The following is a 25,819-nucleotide window of genomic DNA, read 5'->3' as shown; positions in this document are numbered from 1 at the left end:
GAAGGCTACTGTTCGCTTCGTGTAATATTACTATTATGACTTATTAGTTGTGAAAATACTAATGCTATTAATAATACCATTATTATTATTAATAATAATAATAATAATAATAATAATAATAATAATAATAATAATAATAATAAAGAATCCGTCTTATACCGGTCTTGCTTGTTTAAAGCCTGCCTTTTAAAATTGAGCACTTTCCTCTGAACTGGTGAAGAGTTAGCCTAATTCACAACTGCATAATCGAATAACTTTACCAGGTAATTGAATCAGCGCCAGAGGTACTGTTTTTGCTACCCATCAGCGGATAGCGCCCCTTGCACAGGGTAGACATGGGGAAGGGTGTATGTCTTTAATTACCAGCTAGGCTATCGGTATACCAGTGTGCACACGCCATTTGATTTCTGATATTAGGAAGAATACGCTTATTTCAATTTAGTCTTTTACATTAGTAATTTGTTTTTCAAATTATTCGCCTATAACCACTTGCTTGACTGAGAGAGTTTATGTTTTTATTTTGTTTTGTTAACTTGAAGATCTTCAATTGAACCTTAAACATAAGCAATAATGACTTTTGCCTTTCTTTTTCTATCAGCTGGGCATTGCATTAGCATTTGGAATGAAGCATGATCAGTTTTAGAAAGTCTGTCACAAAGATGAATACATTTAACCCTACAGATATGAGAAAATGTTCCTTGCAGTATGGATGTTCCCGTTCACACTGCTCTGACTGCACGCAAGTAATTAACCTACAGTACCCCCCTTCTACCACAAGATGTCAATGTGCACCTCACGTGTCACAGTTGGTTCCTGTCCTGAAGTGAAAGAAATCTTGGTACGCACAGCCAATTCAAGCAGGGGACTGGCCCATAAGTTTATCCCCATCTTGACAGAAAACATTTTTATAGCCTTGCTGGACAAAACAAAAATAAAACATTTTCCTCAAATTATTATTTTGTGGAATTGGCTCAATTTAAACTCAGACACACCGACACATTTTTAAAGAACTGCATTAATTAATATTCTTTTGGTGCCACTGTATGACAGACCCGCCCCCTAAAATGTCACAGACGCGCACTCCCTTCTGGGATTGTAGTTACATTACCTCGATATTTGTATCCGCGTATCGGATTGAAAGAGATCTGCAAACTACGATTCCCAGAACTTGGTATTATAGAAAAGTGCTTATGAGTTACCACGCATAACCACAGTACATCGCAGATACAGGAAGACGTAGTGTTCTCCTCCAGCAATTACAAAGGATTTGGCGTTTATTTTGGTTTTTACATTTTTATTTTATTTGACTCCTATCATGTCTTCTTTACTTTTTGCTGGGGTCGGTAGGACGGTTCCCTCAAAAGTCAAGCTTCTTTTGCCTCATTTCAGCAGCAGCAGGTGTGCAATTTCGAACTCAGATTATCCATTGAAAACACTAGTTCTGCAGCGCTCAAATGCTGGCTTTAAACTTTCCAGCGTGAGATACAAGTCAAGTATAACAGGGGATCGAAGTGCAACTGGGTCCAACGGTAAGAAAGTCCGGCTAGTTGCTGGTGCTGCGCTGGTAGCGGGTCTGGTTGCTGGTTTAAGTCACTTTCAGAGAGCTGAGATGAAATCTACAGTGGCCGTTCATTCTGAGACAGGCAAAAATGATGCAGATGATATTTTGGAGAAGTGCAAATGTTTTATGTCTGAACCAGTGACAGATGTCCAAGTCCTGCAGAAAAATAAGGAAGAAATGAGGACGAAGATGGAGATGATGATTTTGCAAACACAAGCAGAATTTTGCAAAGCTCTCGCTGAGGTAGATGGTGGAACTTTTCAAGTGGACCGCTGGGACAGGAAAGAGGGTAAAGTGAACTTTTTTTTTTCTATTGTGTGAAAATAAGCATGTTATGTTAGTGTTGCATTCCTTTTGTGGGTGACGAGGCTACGTGCAAACGTTCACGTTTGTACAATGTTGGCTCTGACATCGTTATTGTGCAATGCTGTTGGTAACTTAATAATTAGAAACTGGATTTGATTTCACTTCTGCTTTTCTATTCTTTTTAAATTGACAACTGGATCAGTACTACACCACTTAAATACCAGTAACACAAACTTGATATTTAGATATAAACTTCCTCTTTTTAGTTTGAATAATGTACTTTTATTTGTATTCAGATTCTGTTTAAAAGCAACTTTCAGCTCATATGCATTTTGGCCTTAACACTTGTTAAAATATATTGTTCTATTTTACAAAAGCTTAACTTGTTTAAACTGCATTTTGTGTGTATGATTCTGTGGCCTCTTGATTTATTGACACAATTCCACTGCAGCCATTAACTTGTCCTAGCCGTCACCAGCCGCTACTGACCACATGCAGAGTGTAGTAGTTATTTTCTGGGATGAGCCATTAACATAGGTGGCGTAGTGATCCCTGGTTTACAGTGCAGTCTGGGATCTTTCTAAGACCACACATTTCATTACATGGCACAGCATTTTTGTCTGATAGTGTGTGTGGACAGCTGGTGTGTGCAGCCTGGACACTGGCATTTTACATTATTTTTGTTCCCCTGCCAGGCGGTGGAGGTATCAGCTGCGTCCTGCAAGACAGCAACATTTTTGAGAAGGCCGGGGTAAACGTGTCTGTTGTGTTCGGACAGCTTTCTGAGGAAGCAGCCCAGCAGATAAGAAGCCGAGGGAAATCACTTAAAAGGAAAGATGGTAAGGCCAAAGAATGAGGATAAAAGGTGTTTATGCTTTTTTTTTTTTAAATACATTTTAAATAAAATACCAACAGAATACATCTGACTACAAAAAAGCTGAAGAAAAAATAACCCTGGCTTAGAAGAAGGTTTAAACAGTTACAGTATCACACACCCCATTATCTGGCCATTAAGCTTTCCTGTAAAACCAATTTCATATTGAAGGTGGTTCCAAGCAATCGGGACGCCTTTCTGTTATAAAACAAATTAAAATACATAGAGCAAGTAAAATAATCGACTTAATTACTGTCATTTCATGGGTCTTCCATTTTCCTAAATAAAAGACCAACACATTATGGTAAATGTGTATTTGTTTTTTGAATGGTAGATTTTCAAAGCTATTTATGAACTAAATTTACTTATAGGGCCTTTTTTTTTTAAACCTGGGTTTTGGCAATATATTTTAACTAGTCATTAACTTCTCATTCTACATAAAGAGCTTTCAGAAGGCGTGTGCAGAAACATTGCTACTGACCAATCATCAGTCTCTGTGGACTCACGTAATAGAATAAACCCAGTGGCTTGTGACTGGGGTGGGGTGAAACACAAAAACAGCTCTATAGATTTGTAAGCTTATTTGTGTTGTTGTTTAGGACCAAAACATTCAGGACTGTTAATTATTTCAGTGTTAGGTTAACATTTATATTTACAAAATTAATCATTCCTGTAAAATATTCTAAATTAATAAACCAACATCGGTATTACAATTAATAAATAAGATGAAAAATACTGTTAAAAGACTAATAAGTAAATAACTCTCCTGTTAGTATTAAGCTTGCTTTGCAGTATTGTATTAGTGTTTGCCTTTTAATTGTTTGTATAAAGTTATTTAAGGATCTTTATTGATAAACCAGGAAGTGAGTTGAGAAGTTGGAAAACAATGCATACATGTTGTGAGCTGCAGTAATAACACTGTAAGATTGTAAGCTGTCTGTATCCTGCTGAGTTATTGATATAAGAGTTATTTCTGCACCACATCCGAACTCCAACATTTCTGTAAAACAAAATTGGTTACTTCTAACAGTTCTGAGATTCAAAATGCATCCAGAGTTCTACGTTGCCTGAATCCTAAAAGTTAAACAAAAAATGAAAACTGAAAGATTTAAGACCAGTTTACTTCTTGCTGTATCCAGATATTTCAATACTGCATTTCCGCCCTGTTACTTAAAAAAAAAAAAAACAGATACACATGTTGGTTGTGTTCGGGCGTCTTTCTGAAGAATCAGCCAAATGTGTTTGTATTTTATATAAAAATGTAATGCATATTAGGTAAGATTTGCTGGAATTATTTTGTTAACTCCATGCACTACTGCACTTTTAAACAGAAAATTATAGATACCAGCTGACAGCCTGGTTGCCACTTCCCTTTGGATCTCCCTGCTGCAAAGTGGGGAGCTGGTGGACTTTTAGACTGTAAGGATTGCTGATGTCACAATTGAGTAATGTTCCATTCCGAAAATCAGCTTTAGCTTCCCGATCTGTTTTGATTTGCAGGAAAGCTGCCATTCTGTGCTATGGGGGTTAGTTCTGTGATCCATCCGAAGAACCCTCACATCCCCACAATACATTTCAACTACAGATACTTTGAAATCGAAGAAGCCGATGGTAAGCTCTTCCCGGACACATTGTAAATGTCCTTCAGATTGTTCTTTTCTTTGAAGCTCAAGACAAAACTACCCTAGAGTTTGTTTGTTCTGTTCAAAGAGTTGAGTGTATCACTGGTAATTAATTTCATGAGCTAAAATTTTGTGCATAATTCTATCTATTTTGTGCATAATTACATAAACAAAAATGCCAAAACATTATTTATTTTTATTTTTTTTCCTAAGTTATTAAAGCACCCCTCTTCGTATCTTTAAATGGTGTTGTTGTCAGAATAATATTCTCTATGGAACTTTTCAGAAGAAGCTGCTTTTTCCCCCAAATTTCTGGGTTTGCTCATTCTTTTTTTCTTTTGGTACAGTTACTCGTGCCCCAGAAAAAAACAACCCATCCTATCCTAACGAATTACTTCATCACCGCAGAAGGCATTGTCTCGTTACACAATGTGTTCACTTAACCTCTCTGTTCTGTTTGGCAGTCAGTGTATTTCTGAGTTGTTTTTATTTTCGAATTAATAAAATAGCAATCGGAGGTCTAATTGCACAGGGATCTTGTTCTTGTGTTATTTGGGATTTAAGGTTGCAGACAATGTTCTAGCTCCTCATAGCATGTCCATTTGTCTGCAGTTTTGAATAGATTTGATATCCATGCCCTACATTCACTCAATGGACCTGGTTACGTGGACAAATTGCCCATGTAATACGTTTACTATGGAGTGGGAAATTTGCCTGTGATCTGCCAACAGGTGAAATATAGGAGACTGCCATCTTCAGAGATGAGAATTTAATCCCAGTGTTTAATGCAAATTATGCTTTGATTTGAGGGGAGAGAGAGCATCAGTCTTAAAGTAAATTCGTGAATCATTGACGAACAGGTGAGGGGAGTACAGCTACTGTATTTAAATAAAATTTAAAAAAAGCCAGTATCTATTTTCTAAATTAGTATTCGTTACCATTATCAACTAAATTGCACTGCAGTATACATTTTGAAAATGTTTTGATTGAAATACAGCTTTATATTTGTTATAAATATGATTTAAAGCTTTGTGAATAGGGCCCGCTGTTGAAAATGCTATTAATATAAATTGATTGTAGTCATGGTTATCACTCCTTTAAAAGTATTGAATGTTTCTGTATTATGGCAACACTATGAGAAGTTTATAAGAAGTTTCTGTGCCGAATACCCAGTGGATCATAGTTCTGCTCATTCCCCATTCAGGTTCAAAGCTGTGGTGGTTTGGTGGAGGAACAGACCTGACACCCACATATCTTAATAAGGAGGACGCTGTTCATTTTCACAAAACCCTGAAGGATGCCTGTGATAAACATGACAGGAAGCTGTATCCGGAGTTTAAAAAATGGTACGGAATACAACCTTACTCAGTCAGGCGGTGTTAGCAAGGTACAGTAGGATACCAGGATAACCCACAAAGTTTAGTTTTTATAGACACCATTTAAAAAACATATTTTAAATTTTTTTATTTAACATGTTTCAAGTTTGAATTCTGGTTGCTCAAACTGTGAACAATTAAGTCTCTTGTAATAAAAGGCTCCATACGCAGGCCTTATGAACTCAATTTATATTAACAGTCATAAAAACAGACTGTATGATGTCTTCTAAGCAATGGCTGATACCTGAACATGATTTATAACTACAGAGCTTTTAAGAGGATTGCCTTTTTTTACTACACAATATTAGTTTCGATGATTATATGTTGTTTTTCCCATTTTGACCATAATATGTAATGGAAATCAATCAACAAAGTTTGCTATGATAATCAATAAAGCTGTTTTCGAATGATATACAAGCTGGAGATGGTCTATATAGACTTAGTCACCTATTGAATTTCACTTACCAACATAAAAGGACAACTTGTAATGACTTTTTGTTGAGAATGGATTTAAGGAAAGTTAGTTCATGCTGTAGCTGTCTGGTGGACAATGCTCAGTTGAAAGATTCCGGATACTCTTGGGGTGTCATTAGTTGTACATTCCTCAGTTACTGCCAGTCATCTCTAACACCCACAAACCTTGCCTCAAGAGATAAGGTTAGGTGATGACAGTGTTCTTAGTGGCTCCTGTGATAGAGACAGATAAAACAGAGCAGTGAATGTGCAATTAGGATAACTTTATTCTCTGGCTGTGAGCGGTTATCTGGGTTGGGTTTCTTGGAAATACTGTGTCATTGTGAATTTTGGGTGGGTGGGTTTCACTTTAATGTTTTCCTGACCATTAAAACAAATTATTACTCGACCCTAACGTAATATTTCAAAGAACAATCAGCAAGTCAGGTGTTTTTTGTTTTTTTTTTAACTGAAGACCACTTTCAAGATATGCCTTGCCTTTTGACCGGGGTCTGTTTTGCTGTAATTCTGTAAAATATTTCTCTGCTGCTAATCTCCCGTTTGCACTGACACAAGGGGAGAGCTCACTGGGTGGTATGTTCCTGCTGCCTTTTTGTACTGTCTTGCTGGAACCTGGCCCGCTTGACCTCACAACATAATAATCTGGACCAGGGTTAAACAATGCTGTTGCAATTGAGGATCCAAGCACTGAAAGAAACTTCACTTCAGTTTAACTAGTATCAAATTCAGTTGTTGTTGTCAATACAATTACTAATCATGAAAAATACAAGAGTGATGAGAACCAGTAGAAAATCTACTACCAGCAGCCAAAAAGACGAGTGCCAGTAGTTAAATTAGGGGTGAAATAAGATACATATTTAAATTATTGGTCTTCCCTTTGGAGAAAGGGAAATGGGTAGTTTTATATTAAAAATTTGTTCTTGCATCGATTATGCTTCGGGTCCTCTCATCAAAATGTTTTCTGAATTTATAACATCGGCTGCTAAATTCCAACTTGTTCAATCAGAAACATTTCATTGGTTCCCGACTCCTCCCAAAGTTCAGCATTTTGATTGATTCATGTGTCCTACCTGCTCGTTCTGGCACAGGTTCATAATGGCCCCTGGAGAAGTGGTCTTTTCAGCCTCCTGCTCCTGATGAGAATGTTTGAGCTGCATTCCGTTGTTGATTTAAATATTCAGAAAATATTTTGTGTATTCAAGGTTTGATATTTCCACTGATCTGCCCTGTTTCCTCTACTCGCTCTGCCGCTGTTGTAGGTGCGACAACTATTTCTTTATTAAGCACCGGGGGGAGAGAAGAGGAGTCGGTGGAATCTTCTTTGATGACCTGGATTCCCCCACAAAGGAAGATGTGTTTGACTTTGTGAGGAGCTGTGCCAAAGCGGTGGTGCCCTGCTACATACCCATTGTGAAGAAACACCTCAACGACTCTTTCACCTCGGAGGAGAAGCAGTGGCAGCAGCTTCGTAGGGGCAGGTGATGGTCTATCCTCCTGGTTGTATACTGAAGTGCCGCACATAACAAAGTGGTAAAACATCAGATGCCATTTAATGATTTTTATTTTCAGCAACACAAAGCAGATAACGAATGTTATGCAGATCTTTATTGGATGTATAGTTTATGTTATTTTTATTTTTATATTAGAGTGTTTGAAAGGTGGTGGACTTCCATCAGGTCTGTTCAGAAAGACATGCGCCCAAAACACAAGGCGCTGTGTAAGAATACTGCCCAATCGGTGGGGGGTATTGGCTGTCTGCATTTGGCCTCATGGAACTGATTTTGGGCCGCAGACCGGTCCCTATTCAGTGAAGCAGGTTAGAGCCTGTCTGTTTCTATCTCTCTCTGCCTGCCAAGCCAAGCCAAGCAGCGTCTCACTACCGCTTAGTCTTCCGATATCTTTGAAGACAGCCCAAGAAACATATATGGGCCGTGTACATCAAATGAATTAACAACATTTGAATACCATCTTCACTTGTTTCTTTTAAACTGTTAGTTCAAACCTAATAGCGATTTTAAATAAAACTATGAATGGTTGCTTTAAACTTCCTTCCTTTACTTAAACATTATTGTGACACGATTTATGTTTTTACGTTAAACTCAGTCAAAACGCATTTAAGACAATTCCCCTACCTCATCCGATACAGCCATATAGGAAATCATGTAATTAAATCTAAGTAGAAAAAAGTTCAGTCTTAAACATTATACGTTTTTACGTTAAACTCAGTCAAAAAGGGGGGAAAAAAAAACTGGTTCAGATTTTAAAGTTGGTGCAAGAATTACAGACCTCAGTGTGTATTAAAATGCAGTGAACAGTTTTGTTTGTGTTGAGTGACACCCAGCAAGCAAGTTACCAAGCTTGCCTGTCTCTGAGCCTAACCGGTGTTGAGGCTTCATTATTGTACATATCATCTGTACATATCAATGTGTTTAAAAACATGTAGGTAAGCAGTTTTATTCTATATTTCTGTAGTTTTGCTTGACAGAAAAACAATGCATTCATGCTGCAGTATAAAAATAAATAAATATGCATATCTACAAAAATTAAATGAACAATTAATTCAGCAGTATATATATCTATATAGATATATATATATATATATATATATATATATATATATATATATATATATATATATATATATATATATATATATATATATATATATTTATTTATTTAAAATCATATTGTTTTTAGTTTTCTTTTTTACAAAATAAACAGAGCAATTGTATGCACACAGTAACCCAGGACGGGGTGCAGTAAGCTGGGAAATTCATTACAAAACAAAAAAAACAGTTGTTAAGTAGTTAATTTCTTACCACCCATAACTCAGCTACGTCCAGGTTAGGCTTTTAGTCATTGTTTTTGCTTTTCTGATTCCAGAATCCTTAGCTCTTTTTTTTTTTTTCTAAGCCTACTCACCCTTCTTCATCTTTACAGGTATGTGGAGTTTAACCTAGTTTACGACAGAGGAACAAAGTTTGGCCTTGCAACACCTGGGTCCAGGATAGAAAGCATTTTGATGTCTCTGCCACTTAATGCAAGGTGAGGAGAAGTGAAAAAGTGTACCAGACTGTTAGCTTTGTGTTCAAGTCTCGTGACATGTTTTCAATGGTTTTCTTTACTGTTCCACAGATGGGAGTACATGCACGAACCTCCTAAGGGTACAAAGGAAGCAGAAATGTTGCAAGTGTTACGCAATCCCAAAGACTGGGCTCAATAACTAAGCTGAAGCAGATATGAATACCAATAACCCTCAGTTCACTGATTTAGATGATCTGCATGTCTCCCAAAACCTCTATGTCATTGCACTCAATAGGTGAAAGTTATGAGGAGACTCCTTAAAAGAGATGCTGAAAGTAAACTCTCAGTACCTGTATTGGAAACAAACATTCAGGTTATTGTTTATGAAAAGTTTGGGTGCATTTAACTTTTTATTTATTATATCTGCAAAGTATGTCATAAAAAACACTTTGTTTTTCTTGTACAACTTGAAGCTCCCTATAATGTGTCAAAATCAAATACAGATGCCTTGCCTTCATTAAAGCACAGCAGTTAGTAAGCAAACCTACTGCAATATACAGAATTTTGTAGAACATTTAAAATTCTAATCAAGAAGAATCCATTTTTTTCTAATTTTAAAATGAATGATAGTTTTGAAAAGAACAAATCAACAAGAAAATGGAAACACTGATGTTTGATTGATGCAGAATCCCACTTAAATAATCACTTCATGTTTTAAATAATTGAAAACAAAAATGAAAGCATTGTGGAAATGAAAATAATATATTTGTATGCATTTCTGCTGTTCCTATGTCATATTTCTTTGTTATATTCCATTTTAAGGCTGAGTTGCCAGCCTGTTTCAGGATTACTTTTTACTCTGGACAAGCATGCTTTCAGTTTGTTTAAGCCTTTGCCATAACTGAGATTGAACATGGTGTGGACTAGTGTCAGTCTATTGTATTTATTCATGTGCTATACTGATGCGTTGTGTTGCAAGTGTAAAAGCTGTAAAGTTACATATTTATATGCCTTTTCTCAAGTTTTATAAAATCTTCTTGGTTATTTACGCAACAAAAAGTAAAGTAAAATTGTATAGCTGTCATCCCTTTTCAGTCACTTGTTTGTAAGTTTTTTTTTAATTGGTAAAGCAAATCCAGCTCTGTCTTGGGCATTCATTATTTAACCTTAAATATGTTCTAGAGCAAAATCAGTGTTGTAAAGTTAATAACCAATTAATACCACAATATTTCAATGTATAATATATAACTTTTTTTTTTTTTTTTTTACCAATTTGAGTATTTATTGTTTTAAACAGGCATAACATAGGAGTCACATTATTAGGCTTGTCTGTTTTGGTAAATCTCCAGCTGTCAGCCCTACTTCTATTCTCTCAAACTATTTTAGATGCAGTGTGAGATATATGGAAACTCCATACAAAAACAAAACAAGTACTCTTTACTGTGAGCTGTGACCTAATAATGCTTATATTGTGTTCACATATAAGCCATATTAGGTTTACTGGCATATCTGATATGCAGATGTGTTCACTTATTCACTTACACATTGTTTTAACTAATGTATTAGAACACCTCACGATTAGTCATTTATATCCTTTTATATACAGTACCTACCTGCATGAAAACCTCTTTCAGTCAATAATCAGTGATATAGAAACAATTGGCACTTGTGTGGAGATGTTAGATCACTTTGCTTTAATTAAGACATATTAAACCACTTCTATACAGTATCATGCATTTTACCATGTGTGGCTGTGTTCCTTTTATCTTACTATTTTAAATTAATTACATGCGTGGCCTATTAGTCATCAATTAAATTAAAGTATCACTAATTTGCCTATTTTGAAAAGGTTTCCAAGATTTTCAGTGGTTTGATTTCATATGCACATCAAATCAAAACAGAAGCAATGGAGTGTTCTAATAAATTTACACACAACTGTATATAAATGCTACACTACACACTTTCACATATACATTTCACTTTGCGTTTAGACAGTGTTTGAGTAGAGGTGCCATTTCCATTGCACAAGAGTTTTACATCAATTAAAAAAAGAAATATGAAATATTGTAATGCAGTGGCCTAAAAATGAGCAAACCCACTGCCTAAAGAAATGATCATTAAACACTGGAAACTGGCTAGAGACTGCTTCCCCACGTAACCAGAGCAGTAAAGGAAAAAAAAAAAAAAAACGAACAATGTGGATTAAGGTTTTTTTTTGTTTTTTTTTTTTTTTAAACAGCAAAATGTGTAACAGGAAAATGCAACGTTTTATAATTGTATTTAATTACAATAAAAATTGACTCATTGTTAAAAATAAGTCACATCATCTTATTGGTACAGCTTATTAGTCAGCAGGCTATTTTTAGCAGGTATGAACCAACCACTTTTCATAGCTTGCTGAGCACCATTGAATTACCAGTATCCATGTCCCTCTATAACACACCTCGGGGGCCGGGGGCGGTGGTAACTCTGGAGTAACTCTTCCCTAATGTTGGCCCCACTTTGTGTCCCATACACATTATTTAATTGTCATTTTGAAATCTTTGGACCATGCATCCCTGGTAGCTGTTCTGGATTAAGCGTTACATTTCAGAGACTCTACTTGTTAACGTTTATTTATATCATATTTTACAGTACAGTTTGATATTACTATGTTTTGGTTTATATGAGATTTTGTTAAATTGTATTTCAAGTTAAGATCTTTATAAGAGAATACCGCCAATGACACACTTCCAGCAAGTCTCCAGTCTTGCATTTACAAGAAATATTACTACATAGAACATAACACACAAAAAAAGAAAGAATGCACATACTATTGAAGATGGAATTGCCTTCAGAGGGGATATACTGTCTTTTTGAAAAAAACTAAATTGAAAGGAAGGGGGCACCAATCCCCTTCCCTAGAACAGCAAGTTCTGTAATCTGTAAAAGGAGGCTTACTTTATTACCTAAACTTACTTTTATCCTCTCACCAGGCCCTTGCGGGACAGAGCCTTGCTGTCCATGGTGTGCATAATAGCATAGCCAGCATCTATGATAACCTAGTCCCATAGAGAGAGATGTGCTGGCATGTCAGTTAGGCAGAGAGGTGTAAACTATTGATGTACTTAGCACCCCCCAGAAGATTTGACATGTTCTGAAATAGACCTTTTCTTAGGACCCAACTACAACACTAAAAACACTCCAAATCTGGTAATTCTGATAACTTGTATCATCTTTGAGAAAAACAAATACATACATAAATTAATTTCAGACATCAATGGGTTTTGGAACATATTTTATTACAAATTGATCCAAGCAACATTTTTTCTATAATTTTTTTTATTTATTTTTTAAATACATTTTAGAAATTCAATTTAGTCTATGAAATAAGGCACTTCACAAACATGTCTTTTTAATGAATGCAACTCACACTGCATTTTAGGGTCATTAATTATGACACCCCACTTTGATTACAGAAATGAAAAAAAAAGTTTTGTTATCCAGTATATATGACCAAACTTCCTCCACACCCACGACCCCTAAGCTTGACTTGCAAGGAAAATGTCAACCATATGTTAAATCACCTTTGAAATGTAATCCAGTAGGAATTAGTAGGGTCAATTCACAAATATTAAACGTTATTATAAATAGAAGTAAATATGAAATAACATTTGTAAAGCTAGCAATTACAACTTCAGCAACTTTTGTACATGCCTTCATTTTTTCTCCCCCATTGGTTAGAAATAGTTAGTCACACTAAACGCCACAGTGACTGTTTTAAGATGGAAATTATTATTCCCAGCTGCTCACAGTATCTTCCCCATTTTAAAACTGAACAAAAAACACTTATGGCAGAATATATGATAAATATGCACAAATACATGCACAACCACATTCACCAGAAAAAAACAAGACAAAACCAAAAAACAAATGGGAAAACAATTATTGGGTTAACACTCATACACGTTAGCAAAACTTTAACCACAAAAGTCACCTAGTGTTTTTTTATTTATTTTTTAAAAGATTGATTAAACTATAATCCAAACTATAAATTGAAAGTGCTTTATGCCGACGTGCAATCTGACCACCTGCCGTTAAGACCCCCAGAGTTAATAATAATGTTAATAAATATCAATGCACTGGCAACCCCGATCCTGTACGGTCTAAGTAGGTTTTAGAGTACAGCATGGTATTCCCTACTTTAAACTCTGGTAGTTATAAATCTTAGGTCTTAGTTTAAAATTGTTACATTTTTGCATGATTTTAAACATTATGAAAATATTTAACCGAGATCTGGGAAAAGGTCTTAATCTCTGGTGTGTGTATGTTTCCTCGGGCCATATTCATAAAGTATTAGCATAGCAAATTTGCCAGCTGGATAATGCTTTCTTCTCAATGCAGCCCAGGATCTGCAAAAACAGTCCTGCATGTCAAACCCTTAATATGATGCATCTATAAATTTCTAAAATCAACTAGTAGTTAGTTGTTTCAATGCAACAAAGGTTGTGTTAAATATCCTTCAGTTTTGTGTGCTCGGATTAAAAAAGGGTAATGCTTTATTGAAATCTAGGAGACAGACCCTTCAGACACCATATTAAAACTTCAAGCATTAGCAGCTAATACTGTACTATTTCGTAAGGAAACTGAAATTAGAGCTACCAAATCCAAGACCAAATATAAACCGGAGGGAAAAACTAGAAGAACATTTAAAATTTACCAAATGTATGTTAACAGTTTTACCTTAAAGCTTTCCTTAACTGAAAAAACGCAAATTAAGTTTTAGTATATCTGAAACCCTGTACCTGATCTAGAAAAAATGCTCAAGATACACAAATGTTATACCTTAACCCGAGGTGGGAGAGGGGACTGGCTATACATAAAATACGACCCAAATGTGGTGCAGAGTTGCAAGCTAGGAAGATTAAATACTGCTTGTATTATCTTTAATGGCAGCAGTATTTGTCCATTAACAATAGAACGCTGTGACCTGTGGTGGGCTAACACCCATTCAAATATTGGAACTACATTATGCACCAGATGTTCCTGTTTGATTTTAAAAATGTTAGTGCTAAAGTGTGTCTTTTGAACTTTAAAACGTTCAAGGGAGTTATTGGCTTATATGAATTATAACACAAAACAGCCTATACCTTCACAGTTTCATTTATTTTAAAGCATACTCCAGTAGATGGAATTGGAATGTCTGACAGTGCTATGCATAAAGATTACAAAGAGTAGTCTCAGAACTGAAATGCTGGCATTTACAGTACATGCAGCTAGCCTTCTTCCCAGGTCACCAATTCAGTTTGTTTCTGTATTAAACCCAACATAGCATGAGGGAACAAACAGCTCAGGATTCATTTATTTAAAGCCTGTTTGGCCTTCCTCCGAGGACAGTGATAGACAGCACTTTTCTGTGCTATACAGTGATCCTGGACTGTGTGGGGAATACTAAAATATATAATTGTTATAATATTACTGCTGAAGTGCTGAAATATACTGCCTTTTGGTAATAACACAAACCTTATCAACAGCCAGTTATTTCACATTGCTTACACTCACACTGGTGGTAATTATGTCCTCGTACTGGGGAGGCAGATCTGTATGTGGCCCTGCTGTTTCAATCCGAACATCAGTGTGTCCTGTAGCTTCTTCATACGAAGGGGGCGGCTCTCCATTTGCTCTCCCTGGCGCCAGATCCGCCCCCATATATGCAGGGGATCCCGCGGTTAGGCCGCTGCTTGTGCTCATGTCAGATTGAGGAGAAGTGCCAGGATGGTAGGAGACGTGGCCTCGATGATCCATGGCTACCAGGGACATGCCTCGGTCAGCCTGGCTCTGGTGATGCCTGCGCTCGTTGAACGTGGTCCCTCTTTGAAACATCTTTCGGGAGTGGCAGTGCCAAACAGCTACCAAGACAACGATTATCACAAGGAGGCCTGCCAGGAGGGGCGCGATAAGGTAGACAGAATGGAAGTGATTCCCTTCTACATTGAAACCATTGTTGATGTTCAATTCCTTACTGTATTCGTACCAGAACTCCCTCTGGAGAAGCAAACACAGACAGGCTTCCATTACTATATTGTCAGGGTGCTACATTCTCTGTCTAGTTAACTACTAAACTCTTACCATCCTTAAATGGATAAACTAAACTTCACATCAGTCACTAAATTATTTCATTCAGTTTAAAGCAAGACCTGTGCCTTATTTTATCAGGAAGAGATGCTTTAAGGTGTCATGAATTACAATGATAAATGAAACAGTACACATAGGGAGGGAGTGAACACAGATTTTGTGTATCGTGTATCATGATTTTTGCTTCAGAAACAGCCTTCATGTTCATCACAAACTGGCGGTGATTTTTACTTGCAATTATACATTTATGCCTTTGGCTATAGACACAACTTTCACCAGTCAATTTTTCAAAAATGCCTGCTGTGCCAGATATGATCAGAACAAATATCTTTGAACACAAATCCATGGAGAAACAGTTTCTTTGCCTTGATCGGTTTAGTGTCTGCAAGCCATACCTAAGGATTATCTATACACTCGGCTATGCCAATTTCATAATAAGGGTTACATTTAAATAGACAATTAGAATAGACACTTGAAATGTGCCAAAAAGCCAGACCATAATACAATCTGAGAGAGTAATTCAGAGTGATTAATAGGATGATATAGAAAGCTTTATTTTTTATATTTAAACCCCCCCAAATTTATTTAATGCAATTACAATTGGTGAAAGCTTGATCAATTTTCTTACAGCTCAAGTTTGACACCAAATACTAAAGTGCTTATTTAATGCACTTTTTGTTCTTTCCTTTACAGCTTGCTCTGATACAATAAAGACTGCCTCCAGCTACTGGAAATCCTAAATACTGTTCATTCACTCACTGTTTTTTCATCATTTTCAAATGCCTCCCTTGCTTCCTCGTAGGAGCAGGTTTCCTCCCGACATTCCCGCTCAATGTTCCCCTGTTTTACTTCTTCAAGCAGGCCGTTTGCTCTTGGGAACCTTTTCAGAATTGAGTTGGCTTGGTTTGGTGACAGGAAAACTGAGAACATAAAAAAGTATATGGAACGCAGTTACACGGTTACAGCTCTATTGCTTTCCCAGGTGCCATGACCATTTGAGACAGAATATTCCTGTATGTGCGGTGCTCCCTGAAATCTTCCCACATACCCCATTTTGAGATTCACTGTCCGACTACACAGACAAGTGCTGTTAAAATAGAACATATTTATTCTGTCAAAACATCACATCTGCCTTGACTTGAACAATTCATCTAACTAATTCATCAAAGTGCTTCTTTATATAAGCACCTGTTTTTTTTGTATGGTGGATGCTTAGGGGTAAAGTTGAGAATCAGAGTGGCAATCCTGAAAATCAGACACTGGGAGGTAAAACTTTCTGGCTTTTCTTATATTGTGTAGATGGAGGTCAAAGCGTATTTAATGGGAAAGTGCACCTTTTAGCCCTAATCCTTTACCTACATTACATTAGTCAAAAATGAATTTGAATACACTTACTCAGTTCTTTTTGTCTTTAGGTAGAAACTACATACATAAAAGTTGTGTTTACTTGCATAACAGACTCACACCAATTGAAATGTATGCAACATCAGGAACAATACATTTCATGAGAAAATGCTTGACTATTTTTAAAATGGTCAGAGGCCCAAATTTCTGCCTATTATGTGAGCTGCAAAACAAATAAAATAAGTTTCCAGATCTCAAATTATAAGTGACCTTGTTTCTTTTTTTTTCACCTAATATTTAATTTTGTAGATCAGTGGTTGTTTCGAATCTCATAATTGTTGGCCTTTATTGAAGGGGAACACACACACACATGGTCGTAACCAATACAAAACTACTATGCTAAACTGACAATATAACTGCAAACATGCGAAACAATAGTGAATAAAATGAACTCTCTCCATTATTCCACTAAACTACATCCCTACACAAGAGAAGAGAGTTTGTTTTCTCTGGATTCTTGTCTTATTTTGTATTTACTAATTGTATTTGTCAGTAACCTGCAAATAAAACCCAATAAAAAGATAACAAAGTTAAACCATAAATTGTACTACTGTAAAACAAACAATTCGCAAGCGAGAAATGTTTGCTAATTTCGTGTCTATAAAAATCCACAAAATTAATGTGCCATGAAATATATTCATACATCAAAAGAAAAAGCGCAAACATTTATTGCAGCAAAAATTGACCTTGAAGGCCATTAAAAATCCTGTTTTACAGTACCCTAATTATATATTTTAGCAAAGATTTGAGAAGAATGGCTCCCTGATAACAAATTACTATAGGTCTATCCATACTACAATAAGTGAATTGAAGGGTCAAATCATATTGTTTATTTGCAACAATTACACCAGCAGTTTAGCTGACCCAGCCCAGGCTCTAGAAGAGTATTTCTGTAGAGTACTGTATCCATTTATCTTTTAAAATATGCAATAGAAAAAGGATGAAAAGTACCCTTAAAACTGAGAGCGACTTACATTTGACATTTGCAGTAAAATCAAAAGCTTTTTATATAAAATGATTCAGTTTGACATTAAAGTACATACCACTTCCCATGATTTTCAGCCACTCGGGTCAGGAGAATGATGGATGCCGAGTCTGAAAAGCAAATGGAAACTTGGTCAATTCAATTAATCGATTTGTTACATAGGCTGAGCCCAAATTCACTTGAGTGCTTCCAGAAACCATTTTCAGACAAATTAATGACTTGCAGTCAACATATACAAATTCATTTGATATTTCTTTGGTTAAACATGAACTACATGTAGTATGACATTGCTTTTTTTACATATATATTATTTTTAAATCTTTAAAAAAAGAGACAGTATCATGTCCACATACAGCTATGGCCAAAACGTTTTGCATCACCTAGAATTTTAGGATTGAGACCTTTTTTTTAAAAAAATTTTTTTTTTTTTTTTACATATTTTATTTAACATTATGTAATTAAAGAAAATGCAAAATGATATCTCAAGAGTCTACCGGAAGCCATACTATTAGTACAGTAGTTCATGTTAGATTTCAAAATGTTACATTTTTTCAATCTTTGTTTTATGAACATATATTATTATTATTATTATTATTTATTTCTTAGCAGACGCCCTTATCCAGGGCGACTTACAATCGTAGGCAAAAACATTTCAAGCGTTACAATACAAGTAATACAATAAGAGCAAGAAATACAATAACTTTTGTTCAAGTAAAGTACAAGTTTGACAAACCACAATTCAATAATACAGCAGGTAATAGTGATAGTTACATCAGGATATGATTAAATAGTGATAGTTACATCAGGATGTGATTAAATACAAAGTACTACAGGTTAAAAACTTGGCAGATTACAGTATTCTGAAGTACACGATTAAATGCAGTAAAATAGGGGCTGATAAGAGCAAAATAAAGCACATTTACATGAAGGGTGATAGTGTCCCAGGATACAAACAGAGTAGTTCTACAGGTGCTCTTTGAAGAGGTGAGTCTTAAGGAGGCGCCGGAATGTGGTCAGGGACTGGGCAGTCCTGACATCTGTAGGAAGGTCATTCCACCACTGCGGAGCAAGGGTGGAGAAGGAGCGGGCTTTGGAGGCAGGGGAGCGTAGCGGTGGTAGAGCTAGTCTTCTAGTGCAGGCGGAGCGGAGAGGTCGAGTGGGGGTGTAGGGAGAGATGAGGGTCTGGAGGTAGCTGGGTGCAGACTGGTCAAGGCATCTGTAGGCTAGTACAAGAGTCTTGAACTGGATGCGAGCGGTGATCGGGAGCCAGTGGAGCGAGCGGAGTAGTGGAGTAGCGTGGGCGAAGCGAGGCAGAGAGAACACTAGGCGGGCAGCAGAGTTCTGGATGAGCTGGAGCGGACGGGTGGCGGACGCAGGGAGGCCAGCCAGGAGGGAGTTGCAGTAGTCTAGGCGGGAGAGTACCAGGGCCTGGACCAGGAGCTGGGTAGCATAGTTGGTGAGGAAGGGTCGGATTCTTCGGATGTTGCTCAGGAAGAATCGGCAAGTGCGTGCCAGAGTGGAGATGTGCTGGGAATAAGAGAGGCAGGGGTCCAGGGTGACTCCAAGGTTCTTAGCTGAGGAAGAGGGAGAGTGTGGTAGATTCCAGAGGAACAGAGATGGAGAGATCAGAGGAGGGGGAGGAGGAGGGAAAGAAATGGAGGTCAGATTTAGAGAGGTTGAGTTTGAGGTGATGCGAGTGCATCCAGGAGGAAATAGCAGACAGACAGGTAGAGATACGGGAGGAGATGGTGGAGTCAGAGGTGGGGAAGGAGAGGAAAATCTGAGCATCATCAGCATAGAAATGGTATGAGAAACCATAGGATGCGATGAGGGGGCCCAGGGAGCGGGTGTAGAGAGAGAACAGGAGAGGACCCAAGACTGACCCTTGGGGGACTCCAGTTAAGAGAGGGCGAGGTGTGGAGGTTGCTCCACGCCAGATTACCTGGTAAGTGCGGTTGGCGAGGTAGGAGGAGAACCAGGCCAGAGCAGTGCCAGAGATCCCCAGGTCAGCAAGAGATGATAGTAGAATAGAGTGATCAACAGTGTCAAAGGCAGCAGAGAGGTCGAGGAGAGAGAGGCAGCTCGGGCACATTTAAGTGAGTTGGTGACAGACAGGAGGGCGGTTTCAGTAGAGATAGTAGTACAGTATTTCGTTAGTATATGGATAACTACAAAGTGGTATGTAATTCAATATATTAACGTAACATTATTCAGCAGATTTTATTCAACTTTATCAAGGAAAATTTGTTAATTCTATAGGGTGATGCAAAATTTTTGGCCATAGCTGTAGATTAAAACAATGTGTGCAAGATGTATGGGGGACCTTGCTGTGCTATTCACTATCTTTCAGGATCACTTGAAATAAGCAATTACCGGCTGTTTTGGGCAATTCTGGTCTATCCTGGAATTAGCGTCTTCATTCTTTCTGGTCAGGTCGTAGCAGATGCACCACAATAAAAGTCAGTAGATATAGCTATTCTCACGCGAGACAGTTGCTGCTCTGGTTGCTATGATACGGTCTGCCAGGTGTCACGTGCAGCAGTGTCATCTGGGATGAATGAACTCAATCGGTTTTAGACATGCTACATTTTTGTATTTTAGACACAATTTAATGTCATTAACGTTTTTTTTTTGTAAATCTATGCATTTTGCTACTGTGTCACACACAACGCATCAGAGAGCATGCCTGTTGTGTGTGATTGCCAGATCTAATCAGCAGGGTGTCAGGACGGTATAAAAACGTTCCATTTATTCACCTCAGGGCTGCTGCAAGTCAACTGGGCTAAAGCTGAAATTCGCGGACGTGTGTGTGAGTGAGAGAGAGAGAGAGAACCAGACCAGAACCAGGGTTGGATACCTAAGAGTGAGTAAGCAAGTAGAAACCGCCGACAGCTGGGCAAGTAGCTGGAGTTTGTTTATTATTGACCAGAGAAGATTAGTTCAGAGATTGTAGATCCCTCCAACGTTTTCATACACTGTGTTGTATGTGCTCTGTGCGCTACCATTGCTGGTAGTGTCACATGAGCTGTTCAGTGTGTTGATATGTAAATAAATCATGTTCGCCTGCGGGGCGTGTCAGCTTCAACCTCTGTCTCAATCTCCTGTCTGTCACTCAGCACTGAATGCACACACCCACATGGCTACACTGTCACAAGCATTAATACCCTGTATCTTTCTAAACAAGGGATTTAGGAGAGTGCCCAAATAAAAGCTGAACCTAAGAACAATTGTGAGACTGTAGTAATTGTTACAGCTGTGTATAATGGTATTTAAAACAGGATGTATTCATCCTACTTTTTACATATCCGTCCTTACTCTGGTCCCACCGCAGTCGGATACGCGATAGACTACTGTATTTCTATAGTTCACTGCGCAGACTTTCAAACTAATCCGGAAGTAATTGAATCTTCAGCTGCTCTGCCTGTAACTGCTGACTGAGGACACCTCGAAATATCAAGTGTCATGCCGAATTGAGATGTGTTTTGAGGTTTTAAAAGCACATTTCATTTATAATACTAAAGGTTCACATTTTAAAAATGTATTAATAGCTTAAGTAATGACCCGCTGAGGCATGCGCATATCTCCAAATAATGCAAAACGGATGGCCAATAGTGCTTAATGCAGCATGCAAATAGCGTTTGGTACCTAAATGTCAATCAATGGAATAAAATGGTTAAATACTTTGTGATGTTTGCTACATGACTGACCATGACTGGCAAGTATAGGGTTCGTATATTCATATAAAATAAACTTGATTATACTGCATATGTATTTTTTGCAGTATTACCAATAAAAAAAAAGTATCTCTGCCTACGTTAATTTATTTTTTTATCCCACGACATCGCGATATGGAAATTATCAATAGCTGAACGATATCAATACCATATCAAAACATGGATATTGGTGCCCATCCCTAATAATAATTATCCACTGGCATTTGATTATTTTGATGTACACTACCATGCCCATTTTTAAACCTCCTTTCATAATGTAAGTTTCCATGATGATGATGATTCTGGTTTTTACAGCTCTGTCTTTAAATCCTGATGCCTGAATCACACTAGATTATAATAAGAATGTAAAGAATCTGCTGTTTTCAGTGGTGTACCGCTTGTGCAATTCTTCCCTAGTATGGAAATACAATACACTGAAAGTACAAAATATTAACAATACTTTCTTACACTAGAATACTCCAATTACTTCTGGGGAAAAAAAAAAAATGTTGGGCCTTATAAAAGAAAGTTTCCAAAGTGGGCTGGGAGTAAGGCTCCTAAACCTAACTTTAAAAAAAAAAAGAAATGTCACCAATGAGAGCTGATAAAACTATCGTTGTAATTACAGACACACCACGGAATTCTAGTTTAAAATTTAAGAGTATGTGGATGTGTGGGACACTGAAGGTTTTGTTGTTGTTTATATACCGGCATCTTGTTTCGATGCCATTTAAGTGAAAAAAAAAAAAAAAAGTTAGACATTTCTCAAATGTTCTCGTTTTACAAAATCCGTCGACGAGAATGACGATCAAAACACAGTTTAAATATAGCATACATTTTCTTCACTTCAAACTTTTGAATTCTGACCTTTACAAAATGAATGGTTCGATCCAGAGTCAAATGACCAGATGAAAAGGAAGGGGGTCCCTGGAATAACAACAACACAGCAGAAGCACAAAGAACGTGTTTGCAGAACCACTTCAATAGAGAGGACCGATTGAAAAATACGACAATAAGCCTTTGTTAATCGTGAAAACACAGTAGCGCTCAGTAATACCGTACTGTAGACATTACTTGATTTTACTCTTACAGGTATCCGTATTCACGGTTTTTGTAATTGCTGTTATTTGAAATCGTTCTCACCCACCTATCGTAATTACTATGTGCTCTAAATTGACTTTACTCGTACAGCCTAATCAAATATTTTACTGCAAGTTAACTGCTTAGTCAAATTCGCTCTTAAATGTAATTATTTCACTATATTCTTTATTTTGCTCTTATTTGAATTTTCTTATTTGCTACTGATGTTATTGTTCTTTATAACTGCTCTTTAATGTGGTATTCTGTAATGTAATATTTTGTAACAACTGTAAGTCGCCCTGGATAGGGCATCTAATAATAATAATAATTTAAGATATTGTATTGATGGTATACACCAATCTAACTGAAAATAAAAGTGAATATATTTTTCATTTTCAATATCCGTGTACGGCACTCTTTATTGACGTGATTTTTATAAACACACACAGAGCGGGGGTGGTGGACAAAGACTTCTGATTATTATAAAACAACATATTTGCCGATATACCGCGCCGTTTAACACAACATCTTATCTTCCGGCAAATGTTATGCTTTTACATTTCCATAAAATATATATATATTTTAGTAGAAAGTTTACTTTACCTCTTTTGCCTGTTATCTTTTTTCCAGTTTCGTCCCCTCCCCAGCGCACAACAAAAGCCACGCATGCTCACACCACCACGACTCTCACTTAATGCTGTTGGATTCCTGGGAACTGTTGACATAGGTTGCGTTCTGTTACCCAGAGCGTGCTGCGCCGGCTGCTCTTGGTTGCTGTCTTTCTGACGTCACACGCAGCTTCCAGAGAAACGCTGGGTGCGTTCACGGATATCATTCTGCGCAGGTTCTGTGCAGAATCTGAACAATTCATAGATAATTGGCTTAACTGGTCAGATTCTGCATAGAATCTGCGCAGAATGATCTCCGTGAACGCACCCGCTGTCTCCAAACCTTGCAGAGCAGCACAGTTGTAACAAACTTCCTTAGTATTCCTACTAGACACTTAGACCATAAGCGTATACTGATTCCATAAGCAAACATTTAAATTTTATTGGAAACAGCAAGTAATATGTTACAGCGTAAAAAGAGGGATATACAATGGGGACCTGAGGAATATGCTTAACCCCGAAAATGTTTTAAAGGTCAGTCTAGAACGTAAAAGAGGTATAAAAACCATACGAGCATAGACCAAATGAAACAGTATAATCAGCAAAACAAAGTCACTGAGGATCACTATAAAAGGTGCAAAGTAGTTTACCCAACAATTGACAATACAGTGTAAGCAGGTAAGGGTTAATTAACTCAGACAGGTTTTTTAAATCGAGATACAGAATTGCATAATTGAACATAGCCCTATAACAGCAAACACTATCCAAACACTTTGCAAAGCAGAAGCACACAATGCAGAAAGTGTAAATGAGTTTAACCAGCAATAGACAATACAGTGTAAACAGGTAAGGGTTAATTAACCCAAACAGGTTTTTTAAATCATAGTTCAGTCCCCTTCATGAAAAACAAATCCAAAGAAAAAGTTTCAAGAAATAATACTCCAAAAAAAAATCCAATGCAAAAACCAGAATGGACATTCACAAAAAAAACTGCAAACACGGTAGCAAAAAATGAAAGAACACAAAGGTTTGATCTCACCCGGATGATGTTTGTAATCCGCTGTGCAGACGTCTTCTCTTTGATTCCATTAAAACTATATAGTTTTAAAAGTCCAGGCAAACTGTATTCCGCAAAGAAAATGAAGATCCAAAGCAGCGGTAGAACTGTCACAAAATAACCAAGCAAAAAAAAAAAAACACCATACAGAGAAAAAAAAACAGTTTAACAAAATAACATACTGCTGAACAAACGAATAGACCTGGATTAATTCACAGACTAACAAAAAAAAAAACTCCTCACCTAACAAAAGTTCTGATAAAAAATCAGAACGGCGAGAATGAGTATGAGAAAAACGAAGAGAGCGAGTAGGAGAGAGAAACGGCGAACCCCCTTTTGACGCAAATGGTTCCCTTTTTGAACTGGCCGGCAATGAGCAAATTGACCAAAAGCCCCGCCCCCCAACTACGGATAGCCAAAAAGGGAAAAATACGAAGATACAAAAAACACAATGCATAGCAGACCTAGACAAATACTCCTAACCAGCACAATACACAAAAGACATTTAAGGGGCAGTTTCAAAATATTTCATTTTTTTTCCTTATGCATGTAAATTAATGCCCAAAGAGTTTCTTTAAAAAAAAAAAAAAACTAGGCAATCTTGCGAAAATTAAAAGCAGAGAACACTTTTGACAACTTTAATTTGAGTATAAGAAATCGAACTAACCTGGCCAGGCTTACTGCTATTCAATTAAGAATAAAGCAGAGGCTGCGCTTATTGCAGCACATATGGGGTGATCGCCACATAGTGAAGCGCTTGAAAACACAGCACAACATTCCCTAATAACACTTGCAATACATTATGACTTCAAAGCTATGACTAAGTCTATGACATTATTATTTATTGATTTTATTTTGTTTTATTTCTTTGATCACCAACTGCCACGACAACACACTCGTTTTTTTTATGCAGTACTCCTGACGAACTTCACCCATTGCCTGCATTGTACCGACTCTTAAGGTAGCTTGTGTTGGAGCAGCAGGACAAGCTCGCCATCCCGCCCGCTGCTTTCCTGCATTACTGCTCACCAAAACCGTTCGCCCAAAACAAAAATAGGTAAATAGGTAACCTATTTACCATGGTATCTCTCCCCTGGGTGCCTTGTGTGTTGCGCCGGCTGCTCTTGATCTCCGTGAACGCACCCGCTGTCTCCAAACCTTGCAGAGCAGCACATTGAAGCGCTTGAAAACACAGCACAACATTCCCTAATAACACTTGCAATGCATTATGACTTCGAAGGTATGACTTTAAGTCTATGACATTATTATTTATTGATTTTATTTTGTTTTATTTCTTTGATCACCAACTGCCACGACAACACACTTGTTTTTTTTATGCAGTACTCCTGACGAACTTCACCCATTGCCCGCATCGTACCGGCTCTTAAGGTAACTTGTGTTGGAGCAGCAGGACAAGCTCGCTATCCCGCCCGCTGCTTTCCTGCATTAGTGCTCACCAAAACACAACGCACCCAGGGGAGAGATACCATGGTAAATAGGTAACCTATTTACCATGGTATCCCTCCCCTGCGGCGGCTGCTCTTGATCTCCGGCTGCTGTTGATCTCCGTGAACGCACCCGCTGTCACATTGAAGCGCTTGAAAACACAGCACAACATTCC

General features: G+C 37.4%; 2 protein-coding genes across 5 annotated transcripts; one reads left to right on the top strand and one right to left on the bottom strand.

The window, feature by feature from the left end:
• Positions 1-1,133: 1,133 nt before the first annotated feature.
• On the top strand, positions 1,134-10,321 carry LOC117405184 (oxygen-dependent coproporphyrinogen-III oxidase, mitochondrial-like). Its single transcript, XM_034008035.3, has 7 exons — positions 1,134-1,850; positions 2,563-2,706; positions 4,242-4,352; positions 5,568-5,709; positions 7,473-7,691; positions 9,154-9,258; positions 9,349-10,321. Exons 1-7 carry the CDS (start codon positions 1,316-1,318, stop codon positions 9,434-9,436), a joined length of 1,344 nt encoding a protein of 447 aa, XP_033863926.2. The 5' UTR covers positions 1,134-1,315; the 3' UTR covers positions 9,437-10,321.
• A 2,176-nt stretch (positions 10,322-12,497) lies between these two features.
• Positions 12,498-24,570, bottom strand: LOC117406201 (transmembrane gamma-carboxyglutamic acid protein 1-like). 4 transcript variants are annotated; one of them, XM_059030047.1, is made up of 4 exons: positions 24,442-24,570; positions 17,799-17,850; positions 16,111-16,271; positions 12,498-15,261 (listed from the first exon to the last, which is right to left on the bottom strand). In XM_059030047.1, the coding sequence occupies exons 2-4, from the start codon at positions 17,806-17,808 to the stop codon at positions 14,755-14,757; spliced, it is 678 nt and encodes a 225-aa protein (XP_058886030.1). In that variant the 5' UTR covers positions 17,809-17,850; positions 24,442-24,570; the 3' UTR covers positions 12,498-14,754. The 4 variants fall into 4 exon arrangements, with proteins under 4 accessions (XP_058886030.1, XP_058886031.1, XP_033866015.3 ...); XM_059030048.1 differs by lacking the exon at positions 24,442-24,570 and adding an exon at positions 24,181-24,422; XM_034010124.3 differs by lacking the exon at positions 24,442-24,570 and adding an exon at positions 23,137-23,272.
• Positions 24,571-25,819: the final 1,249 nt, after the last annotated feature.

The sequence above is a fragment of the Acipenser ruthenus genome, chromosome 9 (genome assembly GCF_902713425.1).
Source record: "Acipenser ruthenus chromosome 9, fAciRut3.2 maternal haplotype, whole genome shotgun sequence".
In the NCBI taxonomy this organism is placed as follows: Eukaryota; Metazoa; Chordata; class Actinopteri; order Acipenseriformes; family Acipenseridae; genus Acipenser; species Acipenser ruthenus.
This window is presented reverse-complemented; position numbering and strand designations above follow the sequence as displayed.